The sequence below is a fragment of the Staurois parvus genome, unplaced genomic scaffold, assembly GCF_062004578.1.
Source record: "Staurois parvus isolate SC_StPar_1 unplaced genomic scaffold, SC_StPar_1.0 ptg000221l, whole genome shotgun sequence".
In the NCBI taxonomy this organism is placed as follows: Eukaryota; Metazoa; Chordata; class Amphibia; order Anura; family Ranidae; genus Staurois; species Staurois parvus.
In genome coordinates, this window is record NW_028318017.1 from 877990 (window position 1) to 890226 (window position 12237).

The 12237-nt window shown below is 47.2% G+C and overlaps 1 protein-coding gene across 1 annotated transcript in view; it reads left to right on the forward strand.

Annotated features, from left to right (window-relative positions):
- The first annotated feature begins 516 nt into the window (after positions 1-516).
- Positions 517-12237, forward strand: part of LOC149460725 (uncharacterized) — a 73387-nt gene continuing 61666 nt past the window's right edge. Inside the window, exon 1 of the mRNA XM_089679326.1 lies at positions 517-1693. Within this exon, the coding sequence (XP_089535452.1) occupies positions 553-1693 (1141 nt within the window). The 5' untranslated portion in view covers positions 517-552. The remainder of the gene's footprint in view (positions 1694-12237) is intronic.

Here is a 12237-nt window from a genome sequence, read left to right on the forward strand (position 1 = left end):
GCTCTCCCCCCCCACTGCTATATATACACATAATATGGATTCTCTTTTGTTCCCCCATTTCCTCCCAGCTGGACATTTTATATCGGATGATGTGATTGGAGCACAGACTTTTACATGGTGATAATATTGTGATAACATCCTCCAACTTTGGACCCTTAAACAGAAAGTGATAATGAGGGAGGAGTCAATACCCCAATGATGGTGGTCTTCAGGATCAGTCCAGTCTTCATCTTGGTTGTTCTCCCCCCATCCTCACTCTCTGACCTCTGGTGGGGCTCAGCCCCGCTGTTCTTCATGACTAAATCATGGACTAAATAAGGAAGTGCAGTACTTCTTGTGTTGGGAAGATGGCGATGAGTGATAGAGGGGGTGGGGACCCTCGTCCTATAATCCCCTCATCACTGTCCCTCCTATAAAAGACAGTTCTGGTTGTTTCCTCACTCTCTGACTAAGGTCCATGAATAAAGAAATGACCTGGTAGGAGATCAGAGGAGCCATTTCCTAGTTCCCTTGAGGGTGGAATTGTAAGCTCTTCAGAGACCAAGCTGCCTGATGTGGGTGGAGTCCTGGTTTGGGGGAACCAATCAGTTCCTGTCTAGTAATCCTCTTTGTCTTTGTTTTTTAGTCCATGGCCGGGAGATGAGGAAAACCTCCGAGGATTGTCTCACTTTGTCTCCAGACTGGAAAGTAGAAGATGAGGACATCACACAGTATAGTCCAGGAGAAAACCCGGCTCCCTCCAATGTCCATCCGGCACCACACAGTGTAGATGGACCATCGGATTCCTCGTATCCTGAGGAACCTCAGACTGTGTGGTACCAGGCCAGCCTTCCAACAGGGAAGAGCTTCTCCTGTACTGAGTGCGGGAAAGGTTTCCAATCTAAATCTGGTCTGAATAGGCATAAAAGATCTCACACAGGGGAGAAGCCGTATTCCTGTCCTGAGTGCGGGAAATGTTTTTCAGTGAAGTCCCATCTTTTCACACATCAGAGATCTCATACGGGGGAGAAGCCGTATTGCTGTTCTGAGTGTGGGAAATGTTTTTCAGTGAAGTCCAGTCTTTACACACATCAAAGATCTCACACAGGGGAGAAGCCGTATTCCTGTCTTGAGTGCGGGAAATGTTTTTCACAGAAGTCCCATCTTTACATACATCAGCTATCTCACACGGGGGAGAAGCCGTATTCCTGTCCTGAGTGCGGGAAATGTTTTTCAGTGAAGTCCAATCTTCACACACATCAGAGATCTCACACAGGGGAGAAGCCACATTCCTGTCCTGAGTGTGGGAAATGTTTTTCAGTGAAGTCCAGTCTTTACACACATCAAAGATCTCACACAGGGGAGAAGCCATATTCCTGTCCTAAGTGCGGGAAATGTTTTTCAGAGAAGTCCAGTTTTTACACACATCAAAGATCTCACACAGGGGAAAAGCCGTATTCCTGTCCTGAGTGCGGGAAATGTTTTTCACAGAAGTCCAATCTTAACACACATCAGAGATCTCACACGGGGGAGCAGCTGTATTCCTGTCCTGAGTGTGGAAAATGTTTTTTAGATAAGTCCCATCTTCGCAGACATGAGAGATCACACACGGGGGAGAAGCCGTATTCCTGTCCTGAGTGTGGAAAATGTTTTTCAGATAAGTCCCATCTTCACAGGCATGAGAGATCACACACGAGGGAGAAGCCACTTTCTTGTCCTGAGTGAGGGAAATGTTCCTCACTGAAGTCCTGTCTTCCTGTACATCAGGGGTCCCACACAACCCTGGAGGTGTATTAGTGCCTTTTGTGCGGAAAATGTCTTCTAGATGAATGTTGCTGGACATCCCAGCTCTCGTGGAGAAGAAGCACACCCTGATATACACCTCAGATATACTCCATGGCTGATCTTCATCATGGAAGAAACAGTTCATAAGGAGATCAGAGGTCCCCAAAGACATGGATGAAGTGTGGGACCGGGTTGGCCATTGATAGCAGAAGAATAAAAATGGAGTCCTGCCCTGTGATTGGCTGAGTACATTTTGTGGTGGGAGATTTCACAAACACTTAGAGGTCTGTTTAAAAAAAAAATATTTCTACCTCCATGTCATGTAAACATTGTACCCAAATTGTATTTGTATCTTTTTTTCACACAAATAGATATTTATTTTGGTGGTAATTAAACACCACTTTTTACCATTTTTCTTGTTTTTACAAATAAATCGTCTTTCCTTATAGATGTAGACAAAGGTGTATTCTGCGCCATTTCTTGGGTACAATAACCCCAATCAGTGTCTATGATTCAGTGTGTAGGAGAGTTATAGAGTCTACAAACTATGGGATAGATGTCTGAAAATCCATCATGTCTGATGACGGCAGATCTCATTTCTGGGGATCAAAAACACCAGAACGGTACAAATTGTCAGAACTTTATCTGTGAGGAAATAATCCGTATACAATTCATGGAAACAGGCGGGATCTGGAATGAAGGAGATTCCCTACTAATTCTCACAAAGTAAACGACATCCCAGTTCTGTATTTGTGATAATTGGAAGATAAAACGCAATAATGTGCAAAAATATATATTTATTAATAATATAAATCAGTACAAAATGGGGATGAAATATAATAGGTGATGATAAATAATAAACAATACAAGATAACAGTACAATGATCTAATCCACAATAATGGGGAGAAATACAAGCCAGCAATTACTTCCAAATATTAATGAATTAGATCCAACTGTCTGGAAATGTCGTGTAAGAAATCAGTAACTCAGCAACATGTGACAACAGATATACAAATCCCCCCCGTGATCTCTCTACAGCCAGATATTCAACGCTCAACGTGTACCTTGCCATGAATTGAAAGACATGGATGAAGTGTGGGACCGGGTCAGCCATTGATGGCAGGAGAAGAATAAAAATGGAGTCCTGACCTAGAGCACTGGGCTGACTTCTCATTGGGGTGCAGCCTATATACTAGAGATGGTCTGCACCCAAATGGAAGGGGGTCTGCTGTGCTGGGGGAGGGGTTAGTGGGAAGGCTGAAGGAGTATATAAACTAGGATGGAGGGGGGAGGGAGAATTTGATTATAACGGGGTAGACCAGGGGTGGGCAAACTTTTTGACTTGAGGGCCGCAATGGGTTCATATATTGGACCCGGGGGCCGGACCAAGAGTAGATGAATGATGTGTATGTGTCATCCATAGTAAGTATAGTAATATTCCCCCATAGTAAGCATAGTAATTAATCCCCCATATAGTAATTCATCCCCCATATAGTAATTAATCCCCCATAGTAATTCATCCCCCAATATAGTAATTCATCCCCCATAGTAATTCATCCCCCATATAGTAATTCATCCCCCATAGTAATTCATCCCCCATATAGTAATTCATCCCCCATAGTAATTCATGCCCCCATATAGTAATTCATCCCCCATATAGTAATTCATCCCCCATAGTAATTCATCCCCCATATAGTAATTCATCCCCCATATAGTAATTCATTCCCCATATAGTAATTCATCCCCCATATTCATCCCCCATAGTAATTCATCCCCCATATAGTAATTCATCCCCCATAGTAATTCATCCCCCCCATATTAAGTCCCCCCTGTGTCAATTCACTTACCTTTCCTCCGCGCGTTCCTCTCGCCGTGCTTCCGCGCCGTTCCGGTGTAGCATGAAAATCTGTCTCCTATGAGGATCTGTCCCCCTCGACGTATCTGCGCATGTACCAGTTTCAGGCATTAGCAGCCGATCGGCGATCTCCGGCACATGCGCAGATACGTCAAGGGGGACAGATCCTCATAGCAGACAGATTTTCATGCTACACCAGTCTTCAGGGCGGACTGTGAGAGAAGCCTAGCGGGAGCCTAGCTCCGCGGGCCGGATTAAAAGGTCCGCCGGGCCGTAGTTTACCCATTGCTGGGGTAGACAGATCAGACCGGGGTCAGTACTTATTGGGGGATGGAATGGGGAAAGATGGGGGGAGGGGTATGGCAGATGGTAAGAAGGTTCCCATGTTACAAACAACCAGTGGAATTGGTACCATTTGTATGAAAATAAAAAATACACAAAATCCGTGTGAACAAGGTGTCAGTGAATGAACAAGGTGTCAGTGAATGAACAAGGTGTCGGTGACTGGACAAGGTGTCAGTGAATGAACAAGGTGTCAGTGAATGAAAGTGTTTGTTCCCCAATGCCAGAAGTGTGCCCAGCACAATAGGTGAGTTGGAAGGTTTGGTGCATGAAGAGAACTAGGATTGAATTGGTATTGCTGAATCTTGGCTTCATTCCTCACATGACTGGGCCATTCATATTCCTGGCTAGGTTCTCTTTCGGAGAGACGGGGGAAATAGGAAAGGTGGTGGTGTCTGTCTCTATGTGAGAAGTGATCTCAGAGCGAGTGTGAAAGAGGACCTAGTTGATGGAGAGTGTGATGAGGCTGAAGTATTATGGGTGGAACTGCACATGGGGGGCGGTACTACAAAGGGCATCATTGGAGTTTGTTATAGGCCTCCCAGTGTTAATGAGGAGGTGGAGACTCAGCTCCTCCCACAGATGGAAAGGGCTGCAAGGGCTGGGACAGTGATAATAATGGGGGATGGTAATGACCCGGAAAGTGACTGGAGTAATGGTACTGCAGGTGTAAACACAAAACAACCCCTCCTGCCCTCTATGGCCCAGAACAAGGGTGGATAGATGGACCCGGAACTGGAAGAAATTCCCCACCAAGGCATGGGGAAAGCCCCGCCAATACTGTAAAGCAGAATGTATAAAAAGTAAAAATGAATGAATCAAATACATAATTCCTTTGGATAAAGCCTGCTGGTTCCTGAATTGTTGGCTTCTTTCCATGGAGATAAATGTGAACACAAAGTAGGTATACACATACATTTCAATGGCAGCCAGAATGTCCTTGCTTTGTGTGGGCTGTCATTGGGCAGATCTTTGTCTTTAGATGTATGGAGTATCATGAGTAGTGTTACTATACTGGCAGCAGAGGGAGATCAAGTGCTGCCATTGCCAAATATGGCTTCTGGAGGTGAATTGGAACACACATCGATAGGTGTGTGGCTGTGGGGGTGCATACGCAGTGAGGTGGCGGCACGCTGGAGTAGTCATGGAGATGGGCCTCTGATGGGCTATCGCACACGCACAGTGAGGTGGCGGCACGCTGGAGTAGTCATGGAGATGGGCCTCCGACGGGCTATCGCACACGCGTAGTGAGGCGGTGGCACGCTGCAGTAGTCATGGATATGGGCCTCCGACGGGCTATCGCACATGTGCAGTGAGGCGGCTGCACACTGGAGTAGTCATGGAGATGGGCCTCCGACGGGCTATCGCACATGCGTAGTGAGGCGGTGGCACGCTGGAGTAGTCATGCATATGGGCCTCTGATGGGCTATCACACATGCGCAGTGAGGCGGTGGCACGCTGGAGTAGTCATGGAGATGGGCCTCCGATGGGCTATCACATGTTCACGAGGTGGCATTGCACGCCAAAGCTGGCTCCTCATTTGCCTAGTGGAGCGCACTCTGGACATCCCGGAAGGACTGCTGTGAGATGCATTCCAGCCGTGACTTCTGGTCTTCCCAGGGAGTGTCTCCAATGGGAGGGGTCTTATGCTGAGTTAACCCCTCACAAGGAAGGGAGGAGAGACACAGGGACTCGTGTACAGCTGTTTGCTGTTGGGGATAATACACTGAAGTGGAAATTGTATAGAAATGAAAATTATAATGAGAGAATCCTGCTTGAGGAAAACATTAGAGGAGGCAGCAATAATGACAGTGCAGGACGTATACAATGACACTTGCAGTACCAAGTATGGCATTATCACAGTTCACACTACAATAGATGGAACACGGAATCATTAATAATATGGGGTACAGAACAGAGAGGGGACAGTATCTAACAGTAATGGTAATAATGATGGTACTAGTAAATATATATATATATTGCAGTGATAAAACCGGATGTAAAAATCATAATAATAATAATAGTGGCAATAAAAGCAACAATGATGATAAAAACAGCAGCTACCTCAGAGGTAAGCACCACATCCTGTAAAATACATCCATTGAAATAAAATGAGATAAATGAATAATATAATGAAAGATGAGGTGAAGAGACACGGGGCACCTAATATTCTCCCTGAAGTAGGAGAAGTAATAATTCACTTGTGGTAATAGTAATAATGTGATAATAATAACAATGGCAAAAATAATAATAACAATATTATTTGATTAATAATAATAAAAATATGAATATTAGTAATCTAAACGAGGAATTATATAAAATACTGATCTAAAATACACTTCAATAGGGCACAGTGATGGCACCCTCCAAACAACTACTACTATGTGTGACGATTGTGTGTAATAGAGGCATGGACGCTGTACATGACATCCATTATGCCCAATTCGCAGATCTGAATCTCCTGCGGGGATCATCGGCATGCAACCTATACGGGGTGACACCGGACCCGCTCCACAAAAAGGTAAGTTGCAAAGAAAGCCGACGATCCTCGGAGGATGGATTGGATCCATCCTGCGAGGATCGTTGGCTTGCTTTACAACTAATATTTTTGTGGAGCGGGTCCGGTGTCACCCCGTGTGGTTGGTGTCACCCAGTGTGGGCCCCACCCCCCGCACCTGCTTCGAGACGCCCCTGGCTACCTGTACCCATTAAAGGTTATTGGCCTTAGTTTGAAACTGTAAGGGATTTGGTCATAACCTTGGTCACCACCTAACACCCCTCCCCAAACTGGATGATTGGTCATTTGTTCTCAGGAGACACCCCTTTGATATGGTAGAAAAAGTCTGACAGCCTGGAGAAGACAGCTCTCGTGTAACATCAATCAGGAACCATCTGACAGACCTGAGAGCCAAGGCAATCCTTTTGTTCGGACAATTGGACTCTGCTCAAACCAAGGACATTGCAAGTATCCTGCCTTCTGAACTCCTTTCTTTTATTTCTCTGCTGTTTTATTGCTCTTTATATCTTTGTTACATCTTTTTCTGTAAATATTTTAATTGCACCATTTTGACCTTTTTGGTAATAAATCCTATTTTCTGAAAAGTGTTAAACTGTCTCTAAAGCTTTTAATGCAAACTAAAGAATCCCTGTCTCTGGAGTGTTCCTGTATGTAATAATCCTCTGATATCCCTGTCCCTGGAAGAGTGTTCCTGTATGTGATAATCCTCTGATATCCCTGTCCCTGGAAGAGTGTTCCTGTATGTAATATTCCTCTGATATCCCTGTCCCTGGAAGAGTGTTCCTGTATGTAATAATCCTCTGATATCCCTGTCCCTGGAAGAGTGTTCCTGTATGTAATATTCCTCTGATATCCCTGTCCCTGGAAGAGTGTTCCTGTATGTAATAATCCTCTGATATCCCTGTCCCTGGAAGAGTGTTCCTGTATGTATTAACCCTCTGATATCCCTGTCCCTGGAAGAGTGTTCCTGTATGTAATAATCCTCTGATATCCCTGTCCCTGGAAGAGTGTTCCTGTATGTAATATTCCTCTGATATCCCTGTCCCTGGAAGAGTGTTCCTGTATGTAATATTCCTCTGATATCCCTGTCCCTGGAAGAGTGTTCCTGTATGTAATAATCCTCTGATATCCCTGTCCCTGGAAGAGTGTTCCTGTATGTAATAATCCTCTGATATCCCTGTCCCTGTATGTAATAATCCTCTGATATCCCTGTCCCTGGAAGAGTGTTCCTGTATGTATTAACCCTCTGATATCCCTGTCCCTGGAAGAGTGTTCCTGTATGTAATAATCCTCTGATATCCCTGTCCCTGGAAGAGTGTTCCTGTATGTGATAATCCTCTGATATCCCTGTCCCTGGAAGAGTGTTCCTGTATGTGATAATCCTCTGATATCCCTGTCCCTGGAAGAGTGTTCCTGTATGTGATAATCCTCTGATATCCCTGTCCCTGGAAGAGTGTTCCTGTATGTGATAATCCTCTGATATCCCTGTCCCTGGAAGAGTGTTCCTGTATGTGATAATCCTGATGTCCCTGGAAGAGTGCTCCTGTATATATAATCCTCTGATATCCCTGTCCCTGGAAAAGTGTTCCTGTATGTAATAATCCTCTGAATATCCCTGTCTTTGAAGAGTGTTCCTGTATGTAATAATCCTCTGATATCCCTGTCCCTGGAAGAGTGTTCCTGTATGTAATAATCCTCTGATATCCCTGTCCCTGGAAGAGTGTTCCTGTATGTAATAATCCTCTGATATCCCTGTCCCTGGAAGAGTGTTCCTGTATGTGATAATCCTCTGATATCCCTGTCCCTGGAAGAGTGTTCCTGTATATGATAATCCTCTGAATATCCCTGTCCCTGGAAGAGTGTTCCTGTATGTGATAATCCTCTGATATCCCTGTCCCTGGAAGAGTGCTCCTGTATGTGATAATCCTGATGTCCCTGGAAGAGTGCTCCTGTATATATAATCCTCTGATATCCCTGTCCCTGGAAGAGTGCTCCTGTATGTGATAATCCTTTGATATCCCTGTTCCTGAAAGAGTGTTCTTGTATGTGATAATCCTCTGATATCCCTGTCCCTGGAAGTGTTCCTGTATGTGATAATCCTTTGATATCCCTGTCCCTGGAAGAGTGCTCCTGTATGTGATAATTCTCTAATATCCCTGTCCCTGGAAAAGTGTTCCTGTATATAATAATCCTCTGATATCCCTGTCCCTGGAAGAGTGTTCCTGTATGTGATAATCCTCTGATATCCCTGTCCCTGGAAGAGTGTTCCTGTATGTGATAATCCTCTGAATATCCCTGTCCCTGGAAGAGTGTTCCTGTATGTAATAATCCTCTGATATCCCTGTCCCTGGAAGAGTGTTCCTGTATATAATAATCCTCTGAATATCCCTGTCCCTGGAAGAGTGTTCCTGTATGTAATAATCCTCTGATATCCCTGTCCCTGGAAGAGTGTTCCTGTATGTGATAATCCTCTGAATATCCCTGTCCCTGGAAGAGTGTTCCTGTATGTAATAATCCTCTGATATCCCTGTCCCTGGAAGAGTGTTCCTGTATATAATAATCCTCTGAATATCCCTGTCCCTGGAAGAGTGTTCCTGTATGTAATAATCCTCTGATATCCCTGTCCCTGGAAGAGTGTTCCTGTATATAATAATCCTCTGAATATCCCTGTCCCTGGAAGAGTGTTCCTGTATGTAATAATCCTCTGAATATCCCGGTCCCTGGAAGAGTGTTCCTGTATATAATAATCCTCTGAATATCCCTGTCCCTGGAAGAGTGTTCCTGTATGTAATAATTAGAGATGAGCGAAGTATTCAAAAATTCGATTCGACTGATTCGGCGAATTCGTAGAAAAAATTCGATTCGAGTCGAATATATTCGCTGTGAATTTAACTTAAAAAAGGGTGTTTCTAGGCTTCAGAGAGACTTAATATTAGTGCTGAACACTGTACCTTTAATTTAAATGCCCTTGGAGTCTGCTGGGGAAGAGAAATAATACTGTCAGGCAGTATGACATGCAGATGAGTGCCGTCGATCTTAGAATCACCGCACACTTCACTCATTTGGCCAGTCACGGGGCCAAAACCAGAGTGTGGAGCCACAGTGTGGCGGTGGAGGCAGCAGCAATGGGAGGCCATGCAGCACCCTATGACAAAAATGGAAACCACCAGCAGTGTGAGGAGACCTGAAAGTGGCACATGGCAGAGTGTGGCGATAGAGACAGCAGCAATGGGAGGCCGTACAGGGACCCATGACACACTCTGGACCTGGCAGCAGCATGAGGAGGCGGTACAGGGGCCCATGGCAGATTACGGGCCTGGCAGCAGCATGAGGAGTCGGTAGGGGGGCCCATGGCAGATTACAGGCCTGGCAGCAGCAATGGGAGGCCGTACAGGGACCCATGACACAATCTGGACCTGGCAGCAGCATGGGGAGGCGGTACAGGGGCCCATGACAGATTACGGGCCTGGCAGCAGCATTTGGAGTCGGTACGGGGGCCCATGACACACTCTGGACCTGGCAGCAGCATGAGGAGGCGGTACAGGGGCGCATGACAGATTACAAGCCTGGCAGCAGCAACTTGGACAGGAGGACGTTCAGTTTCTGCACCGTCTGGTGCGTGCTCGCAAACTGTTGTCTCTTGGAAACGGATTCCAAGAAAGACTGCTGACGGAATCCGTGAAGAGGAGTAGCAGGAGAAGGAGCATCTGAACGAGCGGAATATGCCAACAAGCGACAACAGGGGCCCATGACAGATTACGGGCCTGGCAGCAGCATGAGGAGTCGGTACGGGGGCCCATGGCAGATTAGGGGCCTGGCAGCAGCTATGGGAGGCCCGTAATCTGCCAGCACCCTATGACAAAAAATGGAACCCACCAGCAGTGTGAGGAGACCTGAAAGTGGCACATGGCAGAGTGTGGCGATGGAGACAGCAGCAATGGGAGGCCGTACAGGGACCCATGACACACTCTGAACCTGGCAGCAGCATGAGGAGGCGGTATAGGGGCCCATGGCAGATTAGGGGCCTGGCAGCAGCTATAGGAGGCCCATAATCTGCCAGCACCCTATGACAAAAAATTCAACACACCAGCAGTGTGAGGAGACCTGAAAGTGGCACATGGCAGAGTGTGGCGATGGAGACAGCAGCAATGGGAGGCCGTACAGGGACCCATGACAGACTCTGGACCTGGCAGCAACATGAGGAGGCGGTATATAGGGGCCTATGGCAGATTAGGGGCCTGGCAGCAGCTATGGGAGGCCCTTAATCTGCCAGCACCCTATGTCAAAAAATTCTACACACCAGCAGTGTGTGAGGAGACCTGAAAGTGGCACATGGCAGAGTGTGGCGATGGAGACAGCAGCAATGGGAGGCCGTACAGGGACCCATGACAGACTCTGGACCTGGCAGCAACATGAGGAGGCGGTATATAGGGGCCTATGGCAGATTAGGGGCCTGGCAGCAGCTATGGGAGGCCCTTAATCTGCCAGCACCCTATGTCAAAAAATTCTACACACCAGCAGTGTGTGAGGAGACCTGAAAGTGGCACATGGCAGAGTGTGGCGATGGAGACAGCAGCAATGGGAGGCCGTACAGGGACCCATGACAGACTCTGGACCTGGCAGCAGCATGAGGAGGCGGTATATAGGGGCCCATGGCAGATTAGGGGCCTGGCAGCAGCTATAGGAGGCCCATAATCTGCCAGCACCCTATGTCAAAAAATTCTACACACCAGCAGTGTGTGAGGAGACCTGAAAGTGGCACATGGCATGAGAGACTCTGGACCTGGCAGCAGCATGAGGAAGCGGTATATAGGGGCCTATGGCAGATTAGGGGCCTGGCAGCAGCAATGGGAGGCCCATAATCTGCCAGCACCCTATGTCAAAAAATTCTACACACCAGCAGTGTGTGAGGAGACCTGAAAGTGGCACATGGCAGAGTGTGGCGATGGAGACAGCAGCAATGGGAGGCCGTACAGGGACCCATGACAGACTCTGGACCTGGCAGCAGCATGAGGAGGCGGTATATAGGGGCCCATGGCAGATTAGGGGCCTGGCAGCAGCTATAGGAGGCCCATAATCTGCCAGCACCCTATGTCAAAAAATTCAACACACCAGCAGTGTGAGGAGACCTGAAAGTGGCACATGGCAGAGTGTGGCGATGGAGACAGCAGCAATGGGAGGCCGTACAGGGACCCATGACAGACTCTGGACCTGGCAGCAGCATGAGGAAGCGGTATATAGGGGCCTATGGCAGATTAGGGGCCTGGCAGCAGCTATGGGAGGCCCTTAATCTGCCAGCACCCTATGTCAAAAAATTCTACACACCAGCAGTGTGTGAGGAGACCTGAAAGTGGCACATGGCATGAGAGACTCTGGACCTGGCAGCAGCATGAGGAAGCGGTATATAGGGGCCTATGGCAGATTAGGGGCCTGGCAGCAGCAATGGGAGGCCCATAATCTGCCAGCACCCTATGTCAAAAAATTCTACACACCAGCAGTGTGTGAGGAGACCTGAAAGTGGCACATGGCAGAGTGTGGCGATGGAGACAGCAGCAATGGGAGGCCGTACAGGGACCCATGACAGACTCTGGACCTGGCAGCAGCATGAGGAGGCGGTATATAGGGGCCCATGGCAGATTAGGGGCCTGGCAGCAGCTATAGGAGGCCCATAATCTGCCAGCACCCTATGTCAAAAAATTCAACACACCAGCAGTGTGAGGAGACCTGAAAGTGGCACATGGCAGAGTGTGGCGATGG